The 27,667-nt window shown below is 36.8% G+C and overlaps 2 protein-coding genes across 2 annotated transcripts in view; both read left to right on the top strand.

The window, feature by feature from the left end:
• Window positions 1-413: 413 nt before the first annotated feature.
• CNGA1 (cyclic nucleotide gated channel subunit alpha 1) lies at window positions 414-4,934 on the top strand (the record flags this gene model as incomplete). The annotated part of the gene is made up of 7 exons (XM_079305575.1): window positions 414-538; window positions 743-805; window positions 1,223-1,255; window positions 1,360-1,455; window positions 2,341-2,448; window positions 2,595-2,701; window positions 3,517-4,934. 7 exons carry the CDS (start codon window positions 414-416, stop codon window positions 4,932-4,934), a joined length of 1,950 nt encoding a protein of 649 aa, XP_079161701.1.
• A 2,870-nt stretch (window positions 4,935-7,804) lies between these two features.
• NFXL1 (nuclear transcription factor, X-box binding like 1) overlaps window positions 7,805-27,667 on the top strand; it is a 42,797-nt gene continuing 22,934 nt past the window's right edge. Inside the window, exons 1-15 of the mRNA XM_079307037.1 lie at window positions 7,805-8,121; window positions 9,231-9,401; window positions 9,736-9,845; window positions 11,442-11,575; window positions 13,019-13,197; window positions 13,365-13,526; window positions 13,632-13,732; window positions 14,929-15,043; window positions 15,376-15,500; window positions 16,270-16,392; window positions 17,691-17,781; window positions 21,313-21,433; window positions 22,102-22,258; window positions 22,971-23,062; window positions 23,510-23,531. Coding sequence (XP_079163163.1) covers window positions 7,962-8,121; window positions 9,231-9,401; window positions 9,736-9,845; window positions 11,442-11,575; window positions 13,019-13,197; window positions 13,365-13,526; window positions 13,632-13,732; window positions 14,929-15,043; window positions 15,376-15,500; window positions 16,270-16,392; window positions 17,691-17,781; window positions 21,313-21,433; window positions 22,102-22,258; window positions 22,971-23,062; window positions 23,510-23,531 — 1,863 coding nt within the window. The 5' untranslated portion in view covers window positions 7,805-7,961. The remainder of the gene's footprint in view (window positions 8,122-9,230; window positions 9,402-9,735; window positions 9,846-11,441; window positions 11,576-13,018; window positions 13,198-13,364; window positions 13,527-13,631; window positions 13,733-14,928; window positions 15,044-15,375; window positions 15,501-16,269; window positions 16,393-17,690; window positions 17,782-21,312; window positions 21,434-22,101; window positions 22,259-22,970; window positions 23,063-23,509; window positions 23,532-27,667) is intronic.

Raw genomic sequence — 27,667 nt, 5'->3', positions numbered from 1 at the left:
AAGTCTAGCAGCAATGCCAGCTGTATCATTCTGCTTCTCCTTCATGGTATGCCAGAATACATTGCTTTAAGACTGATCCCTATGGCATTTGACTTCATAGTGGTAGATGTTCCAAACACAATTGTTTACATATTTTCAAACTATGTGTCAAAACTCAGGAGAAAGACCTAAATTAGTGGTTCCCTAAAGATGTGTACAACATTCCCTTTGGCAGCAGTTGCCAAGTCATTTTCTTGTCTGGTTGGAATGTCCTGGGAGACAGGAAATTGTAAATATTCTTATTGATCTTTAGGAAAGCAAGGATGTAAAGGATTCACTTTTAGGGGAAAAAAAAGCTACTTTTCTAGTGGTGAAATGAGTTAATTCTTTTTTTTTTTTTCAGTGTTCTTCAATTACCCAAGTTAAATCTGACCATGAAGGTAGGAGTGATTGAGACCCATCACTCCCATACAATTGTTCCTACTGTGGTAGTGCATGACACCAGTAAGGACCTTGGACCAGTGAACAAAGGGGAAAACAGGTATGTCAAATATATTTTGTGTTGGTTTGGTTTTTTTAGTTTGATGATTTACATAGGATTAGCTAAGCACATATATTTACTATAAAATAATTTTCTTCAGCCTTAGTAATAAACTAAGTTTTTAAGATTATAATATATTGCTTCTTGTAAATATTTGGGAGAATTTATTTTTTTTTAATTTCAGCAGACATCATATAACTGTGTTGGTTTTTTGTTCCCCAGGCAACAATATCTACCTGGAGTATTTGCACGCTACAATATTAACAATAATAGTAATAAAGATGAGTAAGTATCTTTGTCATTTGATAAAATGAGAGTACTGCAATCTTGATTATAAAAGTAGAAATAAAGAATTATTATATCTAATACATTATTAGATATAATAAATATCTAATAGTTTCATTAGACACAGTTATGTCATTCAGTTTAAGTTCAAAAGAGACTGCACATACATTTCAACTTCATGCCCATCAGTTATGATGATGATCATCCTTATTACCAAAGTTATTGATACTGTATCTATTAATTTAAAACAAAAGTATTTATAGGTGAATACAACAAGAAATAAGAAAAGCACCTTTTTTTAAGGCCAGACTCCTAAGCATAATGTTATCCTTACTGAACTCAGATGCTTCTAATACATAGATTTTGAAGAAATGAGTTGTGCATCCCATGACCCTATCATACTTTTCTTTTTCTTAGAGAGGAAAAGAAAAGGAAAAAAGAAAAGAAAAGGTAAGACGAAAAGTAATAATACTACTATTTCTAAGATATTTAGTTTTTTTTTTTAAATATGTTTTATGGTCTTTAATAATGGAAAATGTTAATCTGTTTCTTAGCAAGCCAGAAAAAAAAAAGGATGGAGAAACACAAAAGAACAAAGAAAAGAAGGAGAAAAATAAAGATAAGTTGAAGAAGAAAGAAAATATAGAAGTGTAAGTATTTTTCATTTAGGTCACTTATGTTATATAATAAAATTGCTTTTGATGTAATAACAAATTCATTCACAGATGTCCTATAAAGATGTTTATACTTTAGTGAATTAGTGTCAAGATGCTGTTGTTCTCACTAGAGTAGAGTTGCTTGACTTAACTTCATATGTAAACAACAGAAGTATGCATGCATGGAGGTGATCTGAAAGCATTAATCAAGATACATGTCCTTTGGATTCTGATTATCTGGTATTTCTTGGAAAACACACTGCAGCAAATGATGTGCCAGTATAAAGCAATCTCCTCCACACACAAAGGCACCCACAAGCAAGTAAATTCTTCTATGCTCTAAAACTTGTTGCTTTATAGTCTGCTTGGTAAATTCATAGTTTTCTGGCTAAGGAAGACTAACTTAAAACAGTGCAGTAGAAACTTGTGTTGTATGATGTTCTGTTCTTTGGTTTCTTTATGTAAACTATGCCAATGTTTTATCTTCCTCAAGGCTGGACTTTTCCCTGTGAGAAAGGCATGATTCATCTAATAATTTATATTATTTAAACATTGGTCACATAGTCTTTTTTTTTGGTAATTATAAAATCAATTATCAGACAAGAGAGTTATTTGGGCAGAAAAAAAATCACACGTGCCTCTATAAAATGAAGTGAGACTGCCAAGGTAACTTTGCTCAGCAAAATTTAAATTCTAAAGTTTGTGTCACACCAAGTCACACCAGCTTCATATCTTCCATGTATTTGAGCAAGGAAGTTTAACTTTGATAAAGACCATTTATTTCACAATAATAATTTCTGGAAAGCTTAATTCCTCAAAAATAATATGTATTTCAAATCTCTCATTAAACCTCTTTTTTCCCCCCTACTTACCACTTAGGAAGAAGAAAGATATTTTCACCATTGATCCAGCAGGAAATGTATATTACAACTGGTTGTTTTGCATCACAATGCCTGTCATGTACAACTGGACCATGATTATTGCAAGGTGATGTACTCCTTTAATGACGATATAGAATTCCTGGAAAATCACAATATACCTGACTAGATAAAAAAATATTCTATTAATCACTGATTCACACCAGCATTTAATTTTTGTTTCATGGTAATTTACTTCTGTTTTTTCATATTCAGAGCCTGTTTTGATGAGCTTCAGCACGATTACTTAGCAGCATGGTTTATTATTGATTATGTTTCTGATGCCATTTATGTTGCTGATATGTTCGTACGGACAAGGACAGGTAAATATACTCAATGATTAATTATTCCTTTTTACATATTTACACCAGGGTTGTTTTTGGTTTTTTGTTTTTTTTTTTTAGAGAAAACACTACTACTTGTCTTATCTGAATAGCCCTAATGAGATGCAACAGTGAAAAAAAGACCCTGAGATAGATTTCTGAAAGACTGCAGCCTTACTGTATAAGTAGGAGAAATTCTGATGTAATTCTGATGTATTACTCAAAGGACACAGAAAGTTTGAGACATGCAAGTACAAGCTTTTCTACCTGCAGATGACTCACCAAGACAAAAGAACCGTGTGATGCAGCCAAGAGAGAATCAGGGGTTCTGAAAAAACCAGCCTAAAACCAACCTAAATCTGTTTTTTGTATTAATGGAAGATTCAAGTATTTGCTTGATTTTCAAGACCATTGAGTAAGCAAGACATTCCATTAACTTCAGCTGCAACTATTTATTTTAAAATATTATCCTATTGAGCTATTAAGTAGATACACTCAATATGGAACTGAAATTCTTGTGTTTAAATTATTTTCCTCATTAATAATCCTTCCTATAGCTTATGGAGGTTTCTTTGGAGGGGAAGATGGGTTTTTTTTCAGATGTTCACCACAGTGGAAAAGTGGAGAAAAATATTCAGCTCTAGATAAGCTTACTATTTGGAAATAAGGAATTAAATATTAAAAAGTAAGAGAAGTTAAATATTAAGAAGTAAGACAATTCTCACCCAAAATATTTTTCAAAGTAGATTTGGACTGACATTAAACACAACACATTTGAACCTGCAGCATTTTTATTATTTCCAATTTTATTTTAGGTTACCTGGAACAAGGTCTTCTGGTGAAAGAAGAACATAAGCTACGAGAGAAATACAAGAAATCTTTTCAATTCAAACTAGATTTTCTGTCAATCATACCAACTGATCTCTTATACTTTAAGTTAGGATTGAATTACCCAGAATTAAGAATAAACAGACTACTCAGAGTAGCTCGGATGTTTGAATTCTTCCAGAGAACAGAAACAAGAACAAATTACCCAAATATCTTCAGGATCTCTAACCTTGTCATGTACATTGTGATTATTATTCACTGGAATGCCTGTGTGTACTACTCAATCTCAAAAGCCATTGGATTTGGGGCTGACACATGGGTCTACCCCAACACCTCAGATCCTGAATTTGCACGCCTGACTAGAAAATACGTCTACAGTCTCTACTGGTCAACACTGACCCTGACTACTATTGGTGAAACTCCCCCTCCTGTAAGAGATTCTGAGTATTTCTTTGTGGTCATTGACTTCTTGGTTGGAGTACTGATCTTTGCTACAATTGTTGGTAACGTGGGCTCGATGATCTCCAACATGAATGCTGCCAGGGCAGAGTTTCAAGCGAGGATTGATGCTATCAAGCAGTATATGCACTTTCGGAATGTGAGTAAGGACATGGAAAAAAGAGTTATAAAGTGGTTTGACTACCTGTGGACAAATAAAAAGGCTGTGGATGAAAGAGAAGTCTTGAAGTATCTGCCAGATAAACTAAGAGCAGAGATTGCAATCAATGTTCACCTGGAAACACTGAAAAAAGTTCGGATTTTTGCGGACTGTGAAGCTGGTCTACTGGTTGAACTGGTTTTGAAACTCCAGCCCCAAGTATACAGTCCTGGAGATTATATTTGCAGAAAAGGAGATATCGGACGAGAGATGTACATTATCAAAGAAGGCAAGCTGGCAGTAGTTGCTGATGATGGAATTACCCAATTTGTGGTCCTAAGTGATGGCAGCTACTTTGGAGAAATCAGCATTCTTAATATCAAGGGTAGCAAAGCTGGCAATCGAAGAACAGCCAATATTAAAAGTATTGGATACTCAGACTTGTTTTGTCTGTCTAAAGATGATCTCATGGAGGCTTTAACAGAGTATCCAGATGCAAAGGCCATGCTGGAAGAAAAAGGCAAGCAAATCCTAATGAAAGATGGGTTGCTGGACATTGAAATTGCAAACTTAGGAAGTGATCCTAAAGATCTGGAAGAGAAGGTCGCCTACATGGAACGTGCTATGGACAGATTACAAACAAAGTTTGCCAGGTTGTTGGCTGAGTATGAAGGTGCACAACAGAAAATGAAAAAAAGACTGACACAAATAGAGAAAATACTGAAGCCAATTATAGAGGAAGAGTTTGCAGACTTAGAAGAAGCAGACGCATCCACTGATAAACCTGGATTGTCAAAAGGAGAATAAACACAATGGAAATTGCCAATGAGACTGAGGGTCAAATGCTGACTGAGGTTGACTCAATTTCTAATCTTTGTAGTACCTGACAATTACAAAAGATTTATTTGTAGAGACAAGGTCACTAATCTCCCACAAGCAGCGCATTTGGCAGTTTTGGAGCAGAAAAGGAAGAATCAAGAATGAGAATGGAAGAAAACACTTTGTTCCTGCACAAACAGTTGGTATTACCTGCTAATGCATTTTTTACTCTGTACACTGCTCTATGGCAGATGCACATTCACTGTATTTGAATATTGGAAACTGCTGATTGTTTTAAAATAATTTCTTTGTGTCTGCTTATGGAAAGAAGGAAAGGTTTGGCAATGATTATATAATTTGAAGTCATTAACCTTTATATTAAATTTGTGTACATTTGTTATATATATAAAACCTTTATATATCATTTGTGAGCATATTTTAATATCTATTGATTAACATCAAATTAATTAAGTATGGGATATTATAACAAGTATTAGATATAGCTACAATGTAGATAATGATATTAAAGGCTGTAAGATTTGGAAAATACTATTACTCCTTGGGTACACTTTGGCTAATTCCTTGAAATAAAAGTGGGCAGTTTGGAATAGTCCTTTTTTCAGGATAATATATGTAAAGACTGGAATACAGAGGAGAGAAAATACAACTTTTTGTAAGCAGCAATATGGAAGCTATAGATGGCTCACAGTCTAGTATTCTTTTCACAATAATAAGAAATAATATACAAATAAAATACACATTAAAGATTGTTCAGTTTCATGAAATTATGTGGCTGCAGAACACAGACTATCAGGTTTTGAAGATTTGTAATTAAAAATGTGTATGTCCCTAATGTAACACTTGTTTGTGCTGGCAGAGTGCAAGGGGAAGACATGGCAGCAACAGGCTAAATAATCCTCCTACAGCATCTTCAGTAGATGCTTTTGGGGGAAGAATATGACTAAAGAGTCTGGTTTTATCCCACTGGTAGAGGATTTCTTTCTTCCTAACTACTTCTGATATGGTCAAATCTATAGATTCATATGTTAGATCCATTTCCAACTGCTTTAAGATGCATTATCTTCTTGGATTTCCCCCTAATTTATTTTTATTGGCAAAAAAATAATGGTTTCCTCAGTTATTTGCAGCTGGGTATTTTCAGTAGAATTTGATCATAGGGATGTAACATTAAGTTTGATGAAAGGGAGTGAAGAGAGGGACTGTAATGAGAAAATGGAAAATTCTCTCCTTAGGGAAATCTGATTATCCTGAGCAACTGGATTGACAATCTTAAGAAATACTTATGTACATGTTACTGTCAATAACATCTCTACACTTGCATTTTCTCCTTAATAAAATTGAAATAATATCAATTTGGTATTTTATAAAGTGCATTGCTTCCTGGTTGTTTTATTTTTTGTAATGTTGATGCTTTCCAGGATGCCAGAGATCTAGAAATAACTCCTGATTTACTGCAAGGATTAAATTTTCAGAAGTACTTATTGCATAGGATATATATGGAAAACCAAGGGTATATATTAATAAAAAATGGCTGTTCATGCCCTGTTGGTCCTGTGCTTTGAATGATAAATGGTTTAATTAGCTGATAAGAGGAAAGGGTGTGCCATGGTGTCTGTAAAGATTCTATCCCTGTACACAGGAGCAAGGATTATTCTAGTATTTAGCTGTACTGTGAGTGTTGGACTTTGCAATCAGCATTCTTCAGCTCAGGTCTTGAATATAATTTGCAATCTCTATGCCAGCAGCAACCTATCCTATATGGCTACTAGGCACTTTTCTCCTTTGTTGAAGTGTTTAAGACTTTTTTTTTAGATAAATGTGTGATGTGAAGTTTTAATTAAAGAAAAGACCTATTGTTAATAATTTATTTTAATCGATCCTTCACTAGCTGCCTCTTTCTCGAGAATAAAAATTCTTTGATTTAAACTACTTAAAATAAAACAGAAAAACAGAATTGATTTCCGTGGTTTGCTTACTATTTTCAGACAAGTTATGGCTGGAAATCTTCTATAACAACTTTTATAAGAAGGTATTTACTGAAAAAAGGCTAAATGCAAAGTTTCCCCCTGGCACACGACATAATGCAAGTGCTACAAGGAAATGTCAATAAAATTAAAATTACTTCAACCTGCCTTTATTTGTCAGAACTTGGGAGGCGCACAGGTTCCTCAATATATGTTTCTGTGCACTGAAACTTTCTGGATGTACTTCAGCGAAGTTTCTAAACAGGCTTTGGGGTGGGTTTTAACTCTCATTCTGCAGGAGGTGTGAAGTTATAGGAGTTACAGGAGCTATGAAGAAAACGCCTGCAAGAGCCTCATGCCGCAGGAACGGCTGCAGAAGTTAATGGTGGAGGGAAGGAGGCTCGGGGGGACCCCACGGCTGACACAACCTCTGAAGGGAGGCGGGGTCAGGGGGCCGTGTCTTCTTCCAAGCAACAAGAGACAGGACGAGAGGAAATGATCCCGAGTGGCGCCAGGAGAGGTTAGATTAGTTCACATTAGTTAGATTAGTTACATTAGTAACTAGGTTTCCTAGTCACTAGAAAAAATCTAACCGAAACGGTTGTCAAACTCTGGAATAGGCTGCCTAGGGAAGTGGCGGAGCCACCATCCCTTGAGGTATTTAAGAGCCGTGCAGATGTGGCACGTCAATGGTTCAGTGGTGGACGTGGCAGCGCTGGGTTAAGCCCGGACAGGGTGACCCCACACCCTTTCCGAGCCGGAACACCGTGCCCCAGGGACAGAGCCGCAGCCCCGGCTGCGAGCCCGGCGGGCTGAGGCGGTGCCCGGGCCGGCCCGCCCTTCGCGCGGGGAGCGCCGGGAGCTGTAGTCGCGCTGCCGCGGGAGCACCGGTGGCCCCGCCGCCTCCACCGCCGGGCGGAGCGGCCGGGCCGGGCTGGGCCGGGCGGAGCGCTCTCCGGGCGGCTGTGCCCGCGGGGAGAGGGCGGAGGGAGCGGTCTCGCTGCGTCCTTCGCTTTCTGGCGAGGCGCAAATGGAGGCTCAGTGGCGTCAGGGCGGCCGGGGCCGCGGGCGCGGCAGGCCCGGGGACGAGCTCGCCGCTCGCTCCGGGGCGGCCGCCCGGCCCCCGGCCGCTCGGGGCCGCGGCGGTGCCCGCGCTGCGGCAGCGGGGACCATCGGCGAGGGGGCCGGCGGTGAGTGTCGCGTTGTGCCCTCTGCCCGCGCTGCCGGGCCCCGGGCAGGGCGCTGGCGGCGGCCCGTAGCCCCTGCAGGTGACGAGGTCGGGGCTGTTCCCGGGGAAGGGAGGCTGGCGGGCCCCGGCCCCGCTCCCGCGCTGCTCGGCGGTGTCGAGCCGGTGTTCGCCATGTGCCTGCCGGTTCCTGCCGCCGAGAGATGCGGAGGCCTCAGGCAGTGGCGAGGAGCGCGGGGCTAAGCCCTTGCCAGGGTGCACCGTCTTCTTATAGGAGCAGAAGAGCAAAGTGTAAAGTAATGGATGAAACATCTGTTTCCTTCTGGTTGGAAACTCCCTGGGGGATTGCTCGGTAGGGACAGCATGAGGTGCGCTGGTCAGGGAAACGCTTTGCTCCGGGCTGGGCAAGGTGCGGGCTTTTGGTACCCTCGGCAGCTGTGAGTGCAAGCTCATCCTCGGGAAATACACCGGAGAAGAGCCAAAGACAGCTCTTTTTAATGGCAGCATAGTTTCTTAAGAAGAGCCTTTAAACTTGATGAAACCTCTGGAAAGATACTGGGTCTGGTGGTCTAATAGGGAAAGGTAGTGATCTCCTGTGAAATAGCATGAATATGCTATTGCAATAAAGATTTGTTGAATTTGAGGGAGATCAGTGGAAGTCATAATTTAAGAATAGCCAATGATGAATAAATACCTGTACGGGACCTGCAAGTTATAACAACTTTAAATTTGTTATGAACAAAACCGTGTGTCTTGTTTGTTCTTTTCTTCCTCATACTGTGACAGCTGTGTTTGCGTGGGATGTGTGGGTTTTTTTAAGTATCCTTTTCATAAAGCAGCATTTTAGTTGCTTATGTTCTGCTATGTTAGGTTGGATTTGTCAGTAGTAATTGACAGATAATTTTATGTGAATTTTATGATAATGCACAGTGAAGAAGTAAATAAAATTTATCTTCTTGTTTGGTATTGGAAATGTAGTGCTGTAATACTCTTAAAAAAATAAAATCAGCAAACTCTTTAAAGAAAAGGACAATTGAAAGTATGTAGCACTGGATGTGGTGTTTAAAATTAGCTATCATGGTATTAATCATTGTTAGTCTTTTCTCTTAATAGAATTATCCTCACAGAAGAAATTTGATGAAATTAAGAAAGCTAATCAGGCTGCAGCAAAAAAGCTAGTTGAAGAACAATTAAGCTCCTCATCTGAAGATGATGATGAAGATGCTGAAGTAAAACAAGGGAAGATTTTGGACAAAACATTTACCATTTACACCAGTCAAACTGGTAATTTTTTTTATTTCATTTATTGACTTTTAGTATGAAAGTATAAGCAGTGCACAGTATCATTGTGTATTAAAAATTTACTGTAATTGAAAGGAAGGCACTCTGTCATGATGTCTTACATTAAAAATACTTTTTCCCAGTAGTGTATGCTGGCTGTACTTCTTGTCTTTTTGTGCAGAAGCAATGCTATAACTTTAAACTGTCCTAAGTGTGGCTTTTTAATAATACATGGCTGGCTTTATTCAGAGAAAAAATACTTTTGAAGCAGTCTCAACATGTACAAAATAACAGATCCAACCTTACTGGTTGCTTTAAAAATCTTTATCCTTTAAAGATGGAGATGCAAGTGAACTGGAACGTACAAGACAGTACATGAATGAGGCTTTTCAGTCAGGGGCCATGACATGTCTCATCTGCATTGCTTCAGTTAAAAGGAACCAAGCTGTAAGTACTTTACAATCACAGCTGAAAGTAATATTTTAGAGCAAAACAAATGTAACTGAATAGCTTATATTATATTATAGATGGGGTTTTTTTGGGATTGATACAATACTTTTACAATGGTAAAAGTACTACATGCAAATTTGGTATATTTGGATTTTGAAACACTGGAAGTGATTGTATGTGTAGCTTGTAATCAGAATATGTCTATTTTGTTGTATGCTTGTTATCATAGTGTAAAATAGCTATTTTTAAATTTTAGGTAGTAGCATGTGACAAAGATAAGTGCTTGACTGCCACTGCTTGCAATTGTGTATTTAATAATCAATCTATAGAGCAACAAAACAAAACATGAAATAATAGAAAGTTAAGAGATGTTATTGTTAGTTTTAGAGCAGGGAAGCTAAACTTGGCTGCCCTCAATGCTGATCAGATGAAAAAATGTGTGTGTCAGAGAAGTTTGTCCTATTTCATAGAGGTACATTTTATATGGAAGAGATTTCAGGACAAGTATTTTTTCCTTTTTCTGTTAAAACTACTTGAATAAAAAACATGTTTGTAACTGTATGTTTAAACATCAAAAAGAAAAGAAGTGCAGAAAATATTTTAAATTATTTTGATAGGTATATGCAGACTACAAGTACCCAATGAAGCTGTAGTCAGTAACTTCTTTCTAAAAAAAATGCAATATATTTTGCATGAATTATTAGAATATTTAATCCATATTCTTTCAGACCTTTTCAGACCTTAATGAATATGTTTGTTTTGATATTTGAAGTTCTGTGGCTCTTGATAGAGTTAGTCTTATCTCAGCAGAAGTGAGGTGATTTGGTAACTTGAAAGCCTTCTTTTATAACTCAGTGGTTTTCTAATTGTCTTGAATCTGTATAATTACAGCCATTTCTGGTTTTTTTTTATGTAATGTCTCCTCCTTAGTTTTAGTTCTGGGAAGTTACCATAGTTCTAGAAACTTAGTCATTGGCACTGTCCTCTGTAAGTTAATGGGGAAAGTCTCTGTATTTCCACAGTATTATTTCATAACATTGTCTTGAGTTATTAAAAAAAATAGTTAAAATTTTCTTCTGCACTTTTCTTACCAAATTGTTATAGTTTTGGGTAAAGCCAAAGTCATCTTTATGGTTTAATAAGGGAGAGGGGCACAAAGTGGGCCTTGGGAGGTGCAGGTTGGATACTAAGAAGGTAGTATGACAGTTGGAATAGCTTGCTGAGAATGGAGTCCCCATCCCTGAGACTTTGCAGTTTTGCTAGACAAAGCTGTGTCTCAACAGAGCTAAGCTGGCAATAGTCCTTCTTTGGGCATCAATTTGTGCTTTGTGACCTCCAACAGTGTGTTTAAATCAACATTTCTCTGATTATCTGAGTGTTTTGGGCTCCATCAGCCTTGGCAGAAATTTCCCACGGGAACTGGAAAAAATACAGGTATGAATCTGTAACATTAAAACTGCCTAATATTGATCTAACAGTGGGTGTAATCTATCTTTGAAAAATTATTTTAAAAGGGAGAAATAACAGGCTTAGATTTCTTTAGACAGAAACCTCACTTAAAACAATTGACACCTATGTCTGTCTGCTCTTTAGGTCTGGAGCTGTTGTGGATGCTTTTGTATATTTCATCTGGTGTGTATCCAAAAGTGGGCCAAAGACAGCGTCTTTCTTGTATCTTCTCCTTTGACTGATGATGATTTTGGGAAGAAAGATTATCCCTGGCCATGGTGAGCAGGAGCTGGTACATTTATGAAGTTATTTCTGTTGGGAAAACCATGTCAGCTGGTGCTCCTTTAGAAGGAGTAGTACTTGAATATCATGTGCACAACAACAAAAAAAAAAGAGTTTAGAAGACTGACTATTGCTATTGCTTTTTAAGATTATTTTGAAGTTTTCATTAACAGGATTCAGAAAAATTTCACAGTGATATTAAAACCTTGCTGCATCAAATTTGTTTTAACCGCTGAAAAAGTAACTTATTTGTCATGTGTCTCAGCTTCTGACATTCATTTATAAACGGCTTTATATATATTTCACTTATAAAGTTGGAACCATAAAATAAGTTTAAAAAATATTGTCAAATAGCAAGATGTAGGGATTTATTTATTTTTCTTTTAGTCTCAGTATAATCCAAACATTAAATCAGGTCTTGCAATTTTCCTTGAGATGGTATAATGAAGAAAGTAGTAATGTGGCTGTACGAATAAAATTGCCTAAGCAGGTTTGTTTCGGAAATAAAGTTTCAGTTGTTGGCTGGCAGCATCTCAAGTTGGTAATGCCTCTTCTACTATGAACTTACTTTGCTTTTAAGCATGAATGTTTATGATGAAAAAAAACTCCAAGCAGATGGTATTTTATTTTACATTTAAGGACATGCTAAAATGCTGTCGCTGCTGAGAAATGGTTCATGGTCTGTAATGTATTATATCAGGGCAAATTTATGTTTTATTTGATAAAAATGAGTGCATAGGTGCTTCAGGTCTTTCATAGTTTCAGGGGGACCTTCTTGTCAGTTGTCTTTTCCCAGTGTGAATTGTTTGTTTCTTTCTTGTGTTGCCTATCTTGGTCATGGCTTGCATGGGGCCTGTTGGGCCTGTGACACTTTATGAATTTCAGGCCTCTAGTGTGTATCTATATTAAGCAATAATGAATTTTTAAATTTCTGCCAACATCAAGGGTGAAGAATGAAGGTGTACATCTTGAATCTAAATTTTTCAGATAAAATTCTAATTATTATGCATTAATAATTTTAATAGCATTGCTAAACTTTGTTTTACATAGACTGCTACTAGTAAACCCCTGGTTTTTTAGTTCTTTTTTTTAATTGGTTCTATTTAAATAGGTTAACTGTCACATAGGTTTTTTTGATATTGCTTGACATAGAAATTGTTCTGATTTTTGCTGTGCTGATTTTTTGTCTATATATATTGTTAGAGAAAAGAAATTGCATTAACAGGACAATTCTTTAGACATTCTAACTAATATATTGTGAAATATATAGAAAGACCTTCATTCTGTTTACTGTATATTGTTGTTACTCATTACAGTAGTTGTAAGAATGTTAATTGGTAGCATTGAAACAAAGCATGGGAAACCAAAATTATAAAAATAGCTTTTTTAAAAATTGTTTTTAAAAGTTGCTTTTGTTTTCCCTCCTTTTTCCCTTGTAGTCCAAAATGTAGGTTTGAATACAAACGCTCTGAAACTCCCAGTAGGTATTACTGTTACTGTGGAAAAGTGGAGAATCCAACAGTGGACCCATGGCTGGTACCTCACTCCTGTGGTCAGATATGTGAGAGGGAATTCAAACCTTCCTGTGGTCATAAATGTTTGCTGCTTTGTCATCCAGGTAAATCCTCTCTGTTTCTTGGTTGTGTGACCTGTATTTAGGTACCTGTTACACACTTCAGCTTAACATCTGTTAAGTATATTTAAAATTCTCAGAGTAAAAGTGATGTAGTCAAGGCTGCATTTGCTGAATGGTCATTAGCAAGATGCTCTTTTTGCTGTAATTAGGACCATGTCCACCTTGCCCAAAGATGGTCACAACCTCCTGTCACTGTAAGAAAGCCAAGCCAGTGCCCCGAAGGTGCAGTGCCAAGGAGTGGTCTTGCCGCCTGCCGTGTGGGCGAACACTGCTGTGTGGGCAGCATGCTTGTGAGAATCCCTGTCATGCAGGTAGGCCAACCTTTTGAAATTTCAGAGCAGTAGTTGTTTTTGTACTTAAGACACATCATTGTTTTACAATTCCTACTGTCAATGTCACTTTGCAATTACATACAGGAGATTGTCAGCCTTGTCCACGTGTCAGTAAACAACGGTGTGTCTGTGGGAGACAGACAGCAGAGAGACTTTGTGCAAGTCCTCAGTGGCAGTGTGATCAGGTATGTTGAAGCTATTGTTTTAAATTGATTTCTCACCTTTTTCAAATTTGATCAACTGGTGTATTAAAGATTAAAAAAGCATATTCAGTAAGAAAAACGCATCTTTTAACTTTTTAAAGCGTAATCAAAAATATAAACAGCATTGTTTGAGATTTAATTGGTGGCTCCATTAATTTTTACAGTAGTTAAAATGTTACTGTTCTGGAACTGTTCTATGATTACCCTAGCAGTGAATTTAACTTTGTATACTCTTTTTCTGACGCTTGAGGTTGAAATTTCGGCTGTTGCCTTCAAAAATAAGAATGAAACCACAGCTTGGTAGACAAGAGTTTTATGCTTATTTTTAGGACTGTAGCAGAATGAAAGGTTTGTGATGGGTTCTTTGGTGTCTAGTTGCAGCCTTTGCTTAATACCAAGGCTATGGATTGACTGACTAGAAAAAATAAAAATAATTTAAAAAATTAAATGGTGGGGGGGAGGCTGCAGGAGAAGATACTTGGCCAGTCTGATCCTAGTAAGAAAGATACTTGGCCTCTGTAAAGTATCAATTAAAATGCAGCTTATTTTATCTAACACTATAGAGAAAAGGAGTATAATCTAAATAATAGCTGTGCAGCATTGAATGGGCTGTGATGGATGTGCAGCATGCTGTGCAGACCCCATTTTGGTTGTTGAAGGTATTGTAGGATCTTGCTTACAAGAAAGCATCCTTGATCGTAGTTTCTACAGTCAAGCAGAAAGGATATTCAGATGAGAACTTCTTGCTGCACTTCTAGATAAAGGCAAGGACATGCAGATAGCATAATCACTGGTACCAAGTGGGAGGTTCCTCCAATCTCTTCTGCTGCAAGAAGTTTATCCTGTGGCCAAAGTGTGTGTGAAACACAATGCAAGCCTGAAGGCTGAGCTGTGTGTTCAGCACAGCACAGACCTGTGACTGCTCAGGTTTTCTGAATCACTAACTCCTCGTTGTACTGTGCTTTTCCTGGCAGGATCACTGCAGGGATGATCAGTTTGGTTTTTTTTTTTTTTTTGTTTTTTTGAGCTCAGAAAATGCAACATTTATTAACAAAATTCTGAAAAAGTAAATTCCATCCAGAAACATCTCACTACTGCTTTTTTTTACTCTTGGCTTGCTTTGGCTTGGTATGTAGTTCTATTACATTGTGTTCACTTGGTTTCTCTGAATTTCTCAGGTGTGTGGGAAATGTTTGCCATGTGGTAATCACACATGTGAACAAGTTTGTCATGCTGGTCCCTGTGGAGACTGTCCTCGTTCTGGGAAAAGGTTCTGTCCGTGTGGAAAAACAAGTGAGCTACTTTTTTTAAAATGATAGATTGTATAAAAAGACCTCCAGTCTTTCAGTCAGTAGTTTAGGCTAATTCTGCAGGGCAGGGTCCATAAAAATTTCTTATAGTCAACCATGACAGTGTATTAACTTTTTGCATGGCTTTCAAAGCTTAATTTAGCACCAGGGGTTTAATTTGTGATCTGAGTAACTAAGTAATTCTAAAGAAGCTTTTAAAAAAAACCAAAAGACAACTGTCATTTGAACTTACTATCCATTGTATTTTTTTCCTAAATATTTTGGCTTTTCCTTTTGCCCTAAGCGTTTACTTGTGCTTCTCTTATCTTCATCTAGAGTTTACATTGCCTTGTACAGAAGATGTGCCCACCTGTGGTGATAGTTGTGACAAAGTTCTGGAATGTGGCATGCATAAATGTTCACAGCGCTGTCATCGAGGTCCCTGTGAAATATGCAGACAGGTTAGTCTTTATCAGGTTCACATTTTGTTTGGGTTCTTAAACTATGTGCCTGGAACAGTGCAAGTCACCTAAGGAAATGAAATCTTGTCCAGGAGTTCATTTATTGAAAGCAACGTTCTTTCATTATTCCCCTCCCACTTTTGCACAACTGTAAGTAGTTGAGCACTGTGTTGAGTTGAGGCTGTACCTGTGGATGAGTGTATTGCTTTGGCCTGGTTTTGTTTGGTTTTTAAAATTACTATACCCTAAAAGACACTTATTTTCCCCCCATCTTTTCTAGCTTCCTTCTGGCTTTGTCTTTATATGGTACTCCTTCATTAGTGAGATGGGAGGTGCTGCAACATAGCATTATTTTTTTCTTTGTAAGAAAATTAAGTTTTACTGTACTCTAGATACCTCTGGAGCTTCTGTGATCTGACCTACAAAGCCATTACTCTGTCAGGTCTTAGTTGTTTCTTCCTGAACCAGCTTTGGCTACAAAGTGTAGGTGATAGTATCCATCACATGACAGCCATGATGAAGGTCAAACCTGCTCATGTACTTCTTAAATTATCTGTATACCTTAAGGGTGAATCTACTCCAACGTGCAGGAGAGGAATTTTTTGATATGAATTTGTTTTGCGGTTACACTTATCTTGCATGACACACTTGCATTGTGTATGCAGTGTAATGTTACTTTTCCTTGAACTTTCCTTTACAGATAATAGTGGAATGTTTTATTTTCCTTTTTTTTTCCTCTTGTGTTAAAAACACGTTGTGTTGTGCCCAGGAGGTTGAGAAGCAGTGTCGCTGTGGGAAGCACACCAAGCGCATGCCGTGCCATAAGCCATATCTGTGTGAAACAAAGTGCACTAAAATCCGGGACTGTCAGAAGCACCAGTGCCGGAGGAAGGTTAGTGCCATCTTTCTCAAACAAATGCATTGTTTAGCTGACTTAAAAAAAAAAAATCTGCACAAAATCACATCACTTTGTTGCTTCACCTCGTGTTACTGTATGGTAAGAGGAGTTTTCTTCCATGTCACTGAAACTAGTTTTCAGTGTACCAGAATTCTCTGAAAAGGATGACGTCAAGTAAAACTCACTAGCCTTATAAATAGGGAGGGGATTTTGACAACTCTGCAGTTCCTGATGGCAGTTTTGCTTTCAGATTCTTCAGTAAACACTGATGCTTTAAGCATCCTGCAGTAATTAAATAAATTTATTTCCCTACTTTGTAGGAAGAGCTGGGAATCACTTATAACTTTGTCAGGGACACACCCTTTATTTTTAACAGCCCAACATTTCATCCCACCTTCTAATACACAGCAGTGCAAGCAGCAGAAGTCTGATAGTTGGGAATTGGAGTTTTGTTTCCCCTCTTGTTTGAAGTCAAAAGGTTCACTCAAGAGAGCCTGAAAGTTGCCTGCTATTTGTGAATTAATACATTGTGAAAATTGGACTACTTACCACAAACAGACATGAGAAAATACAGTTTTACTCTTAGGTATTTTTGAATATTATTGGTGTAGTGCATTTATTTTATGTGAAAAGATCCAAAACAAGTAAATGAAATCTGGACACCTCTCTGATGAAAAATGCAGGTTTCTTGTTGGAAGAAGGATACCTTTCAAGTTAATAGAAAAGATGATGTTCTCTCCTGATACAGCATCCACTGAGTGATGGTTTTGTGAAATGTTCTGATGCTTTTACAGTACTAATTTATTTAAGAATAGAAAATAGATAATTGGTTTTGAAGTTGTCTGCCTTTACTACAGAGGTAAAAGGTGTATTAAAAAAAAGGTTAGTGACATTTTTTTGCTGGGGACAATATAACAAAAGTAGAAGAAATTGCAGAATAATGAGGTAAACTTTTAGATGTCCTATCTTCTGAAATTATTTGGGATTAAAATATTATAATATTTTATAATTTTAAGTTTTTAAGCATTCTTATGCTTTTTGAAGCCCTCTGCCTTTTTAGTGTGTTGAATTGCTGCATTCAAACGTGTGTTTTCTTGTTGTTTTGTAATTTGAATTTTTTTTTAAACCACTTTGAGTGGCCTTTTTTCTGGAATGAGTTTGAGGAAATTTAACTAAAGTGCACTGACTTTTTTAAAATAAGTATTGAAAAAAATTAGGTAGTAGAAGAGGGAAAGTGTATACCAGAAATATCTGTTTCCAGTTGTTAGATTTGATGATTTTTTTTTTAATAGTGCTGTTCTGGAAACTGCCCACCTTGTGATCAAGTCTGCGGGCGGACTCTTGGCTGCAGAAATCACAAATGTCCTTCAGGCTGCCACAGAGGTAAGATCAGGTGAAGAATCCATATTGTGATGGAATATTGTTTATTTTTGCCAAATTTCATGCTTGTATGACTGTGTGTGGTGCTTAATAAATTGTCTCCATTATTGCTTGTGGGCTTTTTGTGGAGGCAGTGTGTTTGAAAGTGCTTAGAACTTCAGTTAGTGGTTTGAAAGTGGTTAGAACTGAAGGACTTACATAGTGGCAACCTGAGTTTTTAGCTGGTGATTTTGCTTAATATTTTTCTTCTGAAAATGCTCTTGTATCCTTTCCAGCTGTGTAATACAAAAGCCATGGCTTGACTTCCTTTTCCCAATATTTCTGTTCATTGAATATCCATAACAAAGTCCAAATGCATGCAGAAATTTTTTCAGTCAGCAGAAAGACTGTTTCTGATTAAGTCTGGATGGTTTTAAAAAATCCTAGAATGCAACATGTGGTACAAGAGGGCTTAAAATTAAAAAAAACATATGCTGAAATTTGAATGTTTATTGGTATCTACTTGGCAAAAGAAAATAAGAATTTGTTACTGACTGTAAGAAGGATAACAAAAAAGTTTGCTTCTGAGTCCAGTGACCTTGGTTTGAATGATGCTGGAAACAGGCAAAATTACTTGACAGATTGCTTGACATTTGCTTGGTAGGGGGTCAAATTGAAATGACTGAAGGATTGTCTGGCTTCTCAGCAATTTTCCCCATAGAAGCTGCTGCCCTGCTGAAACAGCAGCCAAGTAGCCTCTATAATTTCACTTAGTATTCTGAAGTATAAATTGCAATGACTCAGGAAATAAATCACAACTTGTTCAGCCAGTCTTCCTTCTGAGGCAGTGACTCTTAGGAGGAGAGGACAGGTAAATGTGGTAGTTGTACCTGTTAACTTGCTATTAAATCAAACTAGCACTTTGGGTTTTCTATGTGTCCCTTCTTCTCTTTCCCTTTCCTTTCTTCTCCATCCCTTGCAGCTCTGAAATATTGGAAATATGCAATTTTTTGTGTACTATCAGAAGAAAACTGGTAACATTGCTTTTCCACATTAGTTTGGTAGATAACTAAATCCTAGAATAAAATTCTGATTGGAAAACCAAAGAGCTAATGCTGCATTGTAGGATGAACTTTTATGTTGAATGATTGTTTATATTTGATGCTGTTTGTATTTTACAACCTGGCTAAAAGTGACAAATATTTTTAACAATTAACATGGAAACAATAAAGCAATGTCTGTAAAAAAAAAAATAGTGATCTTTGAGAATGTAAATATCAAATTCTTTGAGAATGTAAATATCAAATATATACACTTTGAAGAGTAATTATCAAAAGAGCATAATTGTTTGTTTACTAACAAGAGTTTCATATAATTAAGGTAATGACTAATGATACTGGATGATAAATTTATTTTCTAAATTCTTTTTTTTAACAAAATACAGTATAGTGCAGTTAGTAATATCTTCATAAATGTTTCAAAGTATTCCTAGTACAGGCAATTATTTTGATTTAAAAATATTTATATTCATGCATTTCTCCCTATATTTCAATATTTTAATACCTAAGAAAGTGATGATTAATTATTTTATCTTTACTATGTAATACCAGGTCAGGGTAATTTTCCTATGAGCTGTCAGATCCCAGTGACCACTGATATTAAAGGAAATAGATGCCTCCTAGAAAATAACTTCCCAGATGGAGTCCTTTAAAAGGCAGCACATCTCAGAATTTTTAGAGGTTGGTGATAATAAACACTTGGCCTTTAGTAGGAGTCCCTGAAAAAAAGTAACTTAATCTATTCTGTTTGTAGTTTGGGTTTTTTTGCCTTTTTTTTTTTCCTTAAATATTTATCATACTTAATGAAATTACTGTGTTGCCAGGGAATTGAAATGTTTTGCTTCCTACTGTAGTACATTCTAACACTTGATTTGAGAACAGTGTGCTCTCACCTAATCTTCAGGCCCTCTGAATCTCTGATCTCTGCCTTTCTGTGTGTTTGAGAATGTAGTCAGTTGTCTTCCTTAATAGGATATTTAAGTGATTAGTAGACATATTATCCACTCTGGGCAGTATAACTTTAGACCTTCAGTTTATTTTGCAGAAGTAGCTGGACAAGCTTGAGAAGTGGGCCCTTGGGAATCTCAAGAGATTTAACAACCAGGTGCAAGGTGCTGCAGCAGTTGGGGCAGTCCCTGGTGATGGCTGAGGGATGAGGGATGAGCAGATCCAGAGCAGCCCTGCTGAGAGGCTCTTATGGATGCTGTGAGAGGCTGGACATGACCCAGCCATGAGCACTGGCAGCCCAGAAAGCCAAACATGTCCTGGGCTGCATCCAGAGCACTGTGAGCAGCAAGGGAGGGAGGGGATTCTGTCCCTCTTCTCTAATGAGATCCCAGCTGGAACACTGCATCCAGCCCTGAGGTCCCCAACACAGGAAGGACATGGACTTGTTGGAATGAGTCCATAGAAGGGCCACTAAGATGGTGACAGGTGTGGAACCACCTCTCCTGTGAGGAAAGGGTTAGAGAATTGGTGGTGTTCAGCCTGGATAAGACTGGCAGCCTTCCAGTCTCTAAAGCAGCCTACAAGAAAGATGAAGGGAGACTTTTTACAAGGGCAGGTAGTGGCATGACAAGGAGGGATGGCTTAAATGAAAAGAGAATGTGTTCATATTAGATATCAGGAAGAGATTGTTTTACTGTGAGGGTGGTGAAGCATTGGAACAGGCTGCCTAGAAGAATTCTGGATGCTCTATTCATGGCAGTGTTTGAGGCTGATTGGATGGGGCTTTGACCAGTATGGTCTAGTGAAAGGTGTCCCTGCCCATGGCAGGGGATTTGGGTCTAGATCATCTTTAAGATCTCTTCCAACCCAAATGATTCTATGTTTCTGTGCATGCTGAACATTATATTGTTATTTAATTTATTTTGCAATATAAAGACTGCAGTGCTTCCATCCTTTTCTCTTCAGCAGCCTTCTGCCAGTGAGACATCTACTTCTTGAAATGCTGCTTTTCAGATCCTGCTAACAAGTCAGAATTGCTTAAAAATTTTTGCTGTCAATAACTTCACTTGTTTTCTTTAAAGCTTCGGAATGCAACATGATTAGTAAGCTAAAATCTCGTCTTTGTTTTTTTTAGAAGATTCATATTGCTGTTTAATTACTCAATAGTAAAACTTAGCAGTTGGCACTTGGTGAAGAAATGGTGTGGGAGAGTTATAAATTAAAATGTAGACATTTTACAGATAAGAGTAAAATGCATCAGATTGTTAACATTATATAGAGATGGAGGATGTTTTCAAGGAAGCAGTCATTATACATAGACTGAACATTAATATCATACAAAATCTGCAAAACTTTATTTTACCAGTTTTTCAGTGCCCCTTTTTGAATTTAGATGGAAGATGACATTTCTTCATAGGTATGTAAGACTGAAATACAAATAGAAAACACCTAAGTGTTGTGTGATTGAAACAACTGGGCTTCTTTTTAAAATATGAGAGGGGGATTATTTCTGACTTGCTTGTCATATTGTTAATATGTTTATTTTTAGGTAGTTGTAATCCATGTCCGGAGACTGTAGATGTGAAATGCAGTTGTGGAAAAACTGTCATTAAAGTGCCCTGTGGCAGAGAGCGTACCATCAAACCTCCCAAATGCAAGCAGCTGTGCAGGTCAGTATAAAGTGTGTCTGTTTCCTCTTCTTCAGTGGAGTTTGAAGTGTCATTAAAGAAAGTAGTAAAATGTTGGAGTCAGTGAGTCCCCCTCCTCTCCCCCTCAGTAAAATATACTTTGAAAGGCAAAAACTTTTCCTTGTACGATTACCGTTACTACTTCTCAGTCTTCTGTATCCTTGAGTAGGCAGATGGAGATTAGCAATAATCCTTCCTATCAGATACGTCTCTGATACTGAGGTTTCATGAGTAGCTTGCCTGCTTCATGGGGGAGGTTCTGTCTCACCAAGCTCTTACAACTCTGTAGTTCAGCTCATTTCTTCAAGTCATCTCTGATATGTTTTGAAGTACCTCAGTGAGGTAGTTTATCTAGAAAACTTTACTAGCAAATGGAGAAAGAGTATTTTCTGCTGGGGTTTAGCAAGATTATGTAGTGCAGAGTAGAATTAGGATTGAAACAGCTGTTTGAATATGTAAACACAACTTTGATTTTTAATTTTATTTAGAATACCTCTCTAATTTTATTGTAATGTTAACCACCTGCTGAAGGTGAGAAGTAAACTAATTTTGAAAAACCACCACCAATTTGTTCATTTCATTTGAACATACTTGCCTAGTAACTTAATTTTCTTGCTGTCATATTGATTCATTCTTGGATTTTACTTCAGTCGGCCACCTACCTGTCACCATTCTACCCAGGAGAAACACTATTGTCACTTTGGGCGGTGCCCCCCCTGTCGCCAGCCCTGCCAGAAAACCTTAACCTGTGGCCACTTGTGCCCTGTTTCCTGCCATGATGAAGCACTTGTGAAGCAAACTGGCTTAGTAAGTAAAAAACAGTGAAAAATGGTGTATTACTTGTGTTCAGAACAATGAGCATGAGTTTGACCTGAATCTTCTGTTTTGAGGCTTTTGGAATTCAGAGTAAACACATAATCAAGCACAGAGGTACATGTACTGCTCAGCATGGTGCTAAGTGGTTCTAGATCCTTTGTTGCAATCTAAGTAATTTTGTAATGCATAACTGAATTGTTCAAAAAATTGTAAGATTCCTGTTGGAGTTGTATTAAAAACATTTAATTTCAGCTTCAAGCAATTGCTTTTAACATAAGAACAAAAAAATAAATTTTAAGTCTGATATTTACAAACTGTCAAATTTTGCACAAGTCAGAAATTGACAGTTTTTAACATGACATGTGTTACACACTGCGTGATGGTAATTGAACTTACTAATTGAAATATTTTTACCTTCATTAACTGGTTAGAATTTATTTTACTGATCTTTTTCATTTGGCTTGGTGGTTAATTTTTAGCACAAGGAACCACAGGACTTAATTTTCTTATCCTTAACCAGGCTAAGGATAAAACTGTAGTTTTTTTTGTCTGTACGGGATGTGGAGATTTCCATTAGTAAAAAATTAATTACTAGAAAGTGTATATCTTAGAGCTGGAAACACTTTAGATGTTACATTTACTTATGGTCAAGCAGATAGTTCAGTTTGTGTTTTGTATTCAACTGGCCTCTTTTGCTCTTCAGCATCAATCTGCAGGGCCTTGGGAACAGCCATCTGAGCCAGCCTTCATTCAGACTGCACTACCATGCCCTCCCTGTCAGGTTCCTATACCAGTGTAAGTATAAAAATAAAAACCAATTTACAAATAGTTTTTATATGGACAGATATTTTTTTATTTTTTTCTAATAACTTCTGGGACACAAAATAACTAACTCTTTTTTTAAAGAATAAAATAAAAAAAAAATCTTCTTCAGACTAGATCTCCAAAATAACTGAAAAATAGGATGTATTAGTAGAGACAAAGAAGACAGTATTTAGAACAAAAGCAGGTTACTTTCTAAAAGGTAACTGATTTCATATACAACTACAATTAAATTGCACATGAAACAAAATTTGAGATTTTTGTAATAAAATGCAGCAATCCAAACAACTGTTGAAAAGGAGGAGGAATTGAGCTGCATAGATTTGTGATTTTATAAGTTTGCACTTTTAAAAAATAAAAGTTTTAAGTCCCCTAAAATATGCATTTTCTAAATCTCTGATTTTTTTTATTTTTTAACAGGGAGTGTCTTGGACAACATGAGGTGAGTCATGGAAACTGCCCTGTGAACTATGGCAAATATCTTGCTTTGTCAGTCTGTAAAACCAAAGGCATTAAAAATAAATAGTAGATTTTTAATGCCTATTTTAAAATCAATGAAGTACCTTAACACAGCAGCTTACATATCAGAAAGTACTTTAATTCCTTTCTGAAGAATATATAACTCTTTGATTTTGTAGAATTCATGGACAGAAATTGAAACTCATGTAGCTCTTTGTGTTTTCTTGCAGGTATTTAAATGGTGTTTAAATGTTTTTTGGTGGTCTTATTAAATATTTATGCTTTTTCCCCCTCATTCTATAGCTAATATTCTCTCTCTGTCACACACTTTTGAGTTCTATGAACTGCTTTGTATATTTTAAAGGGATAAGGAACATAATGTCATACAGGAAAATTCTCGTGTGATTTGGATCTATGCACACATGGATGAAATCAGACAGTATAGAGAAAACTTCTTTAGTGTTGGTTACTAGCTTGTCTCTGGTGTGTAGCCTTAGATGGAGTCACTGTCTATTTTGGCTTACATGAAGGAGAATCTAATTGATGCTTAAATAGCTGTCATCATTATTCACAATATTTCTAAAAGTTATGAAATGTAAGGTAATGAATTTTTTCTTGATTTCAAAAGATGATTGCTAAGCTAATTAAAAATACTTTTTGCTGTTATGGCTTTGTCTATGATGTGTCACTGATGTGTCTCTCATAAATTCACTGTCAAAGCCTGACTAACAATATTATAAAAAAGCCTAGGATCATTTTAAGCGGATAAATGCAAAAATATTGACAATACCTCTTTTTTTTTTTTTTTTTTTTTGACCTTTATTAATACTCTCTTGATGTGTGTTCTAATGGTGCTTTGATTATGTTTTGGTGACATCTTCCAATGTTGTTACCAGCATCCATGTAGCTGCAGTCTGTTTGAGCAGCACTTCACCAACCCATCCAGCCTGTGAGTGCAGCTTTTCCACTGAGCTGTTTTGCAGCTTGAGGGTTGCTGAAGTAAAGCAGTCCTGAAAGTGGATGAAAAGAACAATAGTGTTTGTCTTTTTGTTGCTGAAACAGATGGGCTTTGCTTTGTTTTTCCACAGTAAAATTACATGTGCATTAGCCAGTTTTTTATTGAGTCAGTGACACGGTTTTTGATAGGACATACTGAATCTCACCCAAACTTCCACGAATTTATGTATAAACAAAATGCAAACTGTGATCAATAGACACAGTCTATAATGTGATCTAGACAATGTAAAAGGATTTGGTTGTATTCAGTTGTACATGGCTGTGAAGTTTTCCCTTCCTCATAGCAGGACAGTATCACTACTCCTACTAAAGAAAGTAGTAACAATTACTACATATTTATTACTACTTGTTTCAGAATAATTTAAAAAATATTTCATTTTCTGTTGCTCACTAGTCTAGGCAAAATAATTCAGTGGCTTTGGGTCATGTTTTATTTATTGATTTGCATAGAAAATAAGGACAAATCCCTGTGAGTCTACAGCTGACTTGGTTTAGATTTTTTGATGCTACATGGTTCTCTAGATGAACTTTGCTACTCTCAGCCAGAAGAGGGCGGTGCTGCCTTCCTGCTGAAGTGCTCCAGTTCCTCTAGTGAAATTGCCTCCTATTCTTTGAGATTTTGGTCCAAATTATGGGAAAGAATGATTCTCTAGTGTGTGTGTAGGAAGTGGGTTTTGTGCTCATTGTACATTTCTGTATTGCTCTGAGATCTCTGGAAAGGAAAAAGCCCATGTGATGTTCACTGTTTAACAGCCACATTGGTTCTTAACAAATAATCTCAGCTCAAATTAATTTACTTTTGTTAATAAGAGAAAACATATGTATTTATGAATGCTTCCCTCCAGTAAAAGTTTCAAGCCCCTGAGGGGATTTTCACTGGGAAATGGGAACTGTTCACAAGTGACAAAAGCAGTAGCAATTTTCTTAAGGAAAATTTTGCTGTGAGTAGATGCTGTTGCAGTACTATGCTGCTACTTATGTTGGACCTATAGTGGAAGAGATGTAAAACAAGAAAGAAACTAGGAATGAAGCAAACTGTAAAGTCTTCCTGTATTTTATCAGGATGCCTGCTGACAATATGTAGAATGGAGAATAAAAGCAAACACCTTAGGACTTGTATAACAAAGAAATCTACTGTATAATTTTTTAATATTTGGACAGTAATTTTAATTTGTGCAGATACTGAGTTGATTGTTGGGGAGTTGTGTGTGGGTTTGTTGTTTCTTTTATTTCTCTTTGGTATTTAATTTAGGAAGTATTTTTAGGGGATTGATTTAGTTTGAGCTCTTGCATAATGTGGCATTTAGAACAAGCAATTTTTCACTTAAGAACAGACTTAAAATTACTTTTCATATTATGTAATTATATAAAATCTGTGCTTAGTGGACGTATGATTCTATGTGATGTTTAAGCTAAAAGAATATTTTTTTAGCTGAAGTCTACAGCCTTCTCTTAAATAATTCTACATATATTTAGAAAAATAATTAACTCATCATTCTTCCATTTCTAGGTTCTTAAAAATAGCTCTCAGTTTTATCTCAGGTTATGCGTCAGGAAAACCACCATCAACAGTTGCTGCCATCCCAAAAAAGAATCTTGATGTTCTACCTTTTTTTAACTGTTACATACATTTGAATTTCATAGCAGTAGTACATGTATGCTCTTTTAAAATCTTCTAAATTCAAGTTATTATAAATCTCTTTTATGGGAAACACTAATTAAAGCTGATACAAGGTAAATGAAGATAAAGAAAGAAATCTTTAATGACTATGGTATCAATTTATCTGCCATATATAATTTTCTTCTAGTTGCTTCATTTCATTAAATGTTCTAGAGGAAGGAAAATACTCTGGTTTTGCTTCCTTGTAGATATCCTGTATCAGGCTTTCTTTCCTGGGCATATTATTAAACTCACTTCTTGGGTGGTGGATTTTTTTTTTTAAGGAATTTAAGGGTATGTTTTAGTATTCTGAGTGGGTTTTAGTTCAGGTTCATTCATAAGGGAAGACCATTTCTGTGCCTCTAGGTAAAATTGTATGTAAAACTTCATGAGATTCATCTTTATGGCTAAACACCTTATAAAGGTTTCCAAAATTTCCTCGCTCTGTCAGGTTTTTGTTTTGTTTCTTTTTTTTTAATTTATTTTTTAATTTATCTGTTAATTGCTTTTATGTACTTGGGAGATTTCCTGGAAAGCTTCTGAAAGCTGTCATGCATTTTTTTTCCTTTCCTTCCATTCCTTGTCCTGTGGAGGACCTGGAGTCTGAAAATGACATCTTCATATTTTCTTTCCCCCTATTTAGCTTTCATAAAACACTTATGGTTCTCATCTTCCTTCTTCATTCTCCAGCTCATCAGCATCCTGGAGTTTGTGGCTACTTTGATGTTTGTCTTTGTAGCAAGAGTTCTGGCCCCCATATAGCCATTTCAGAAACTCATTCCAATTGTAGGAAACTTTACTTTGTCATCTGGATTTATTACTCAGATCCACAACAGAGAAATGGAGGAAAAAAATAATGAAGGTTTAAATTAATTGAAAAATTGCAGTTTTTGGCCGCAGTGTCAGTTGATTCCAGAAGACTGTCATATCTTACTGAGCTGGAGCTGAAGCTCTGCTGGATGCAGCCAGAGGGCTGGAATGTTCCTTAAGTCTACCCTCTGAAAGCTGCCATTATTGCCTGGCTGGCTCCACCCTTGCCTTTGTTTAACAGCTCCTCTCATCTGTGTACTCTAGGCATGCTAGTGGAAGGCATGCTCCATTTCTGCCTAAGTGCTTGGCTCTAATTGGAGCTAGTGGTTGTGTCCTTATCTGGTGGAAGACTAACTCCTGGTAAAAAAAGTCTCACCAGCATTATGGAACAGTACGGCCCTAGGGCTAATTGCTGTTATTGCCCCCATCTCCTGCCACTGCCTGAGCCACAGTAGAACCATAGTCATAAAAAACTGAGTGGCAATGGGTAAGCAAGGAAAGGTAGAGAAGTGGGCAGGTTGTAACATTTAATACAACTTTTCTTGTATTCTGTTATCTTTTAATGTCCTTTGACTAATTGCTACTGAGAGGATGTTGTACTCTGAGGAGGGAGATGGAGTAGTTTGTGAAGG

This window comes from Erithacus rubecula, assembly GCF_903797595.1.
Source record: "Erithacus rubecula genome assembly, chromosome: 5".
Classification (NCBI taxonomy): Eukaryota; Metazoa; Chordata; class Aves; order Passeriformes; family Muscicapidae; genus Erithacus; species Erithacus rubecula.
This window is presented reverse-complemented; position numbering and strand designations above follow the sequence as displayed.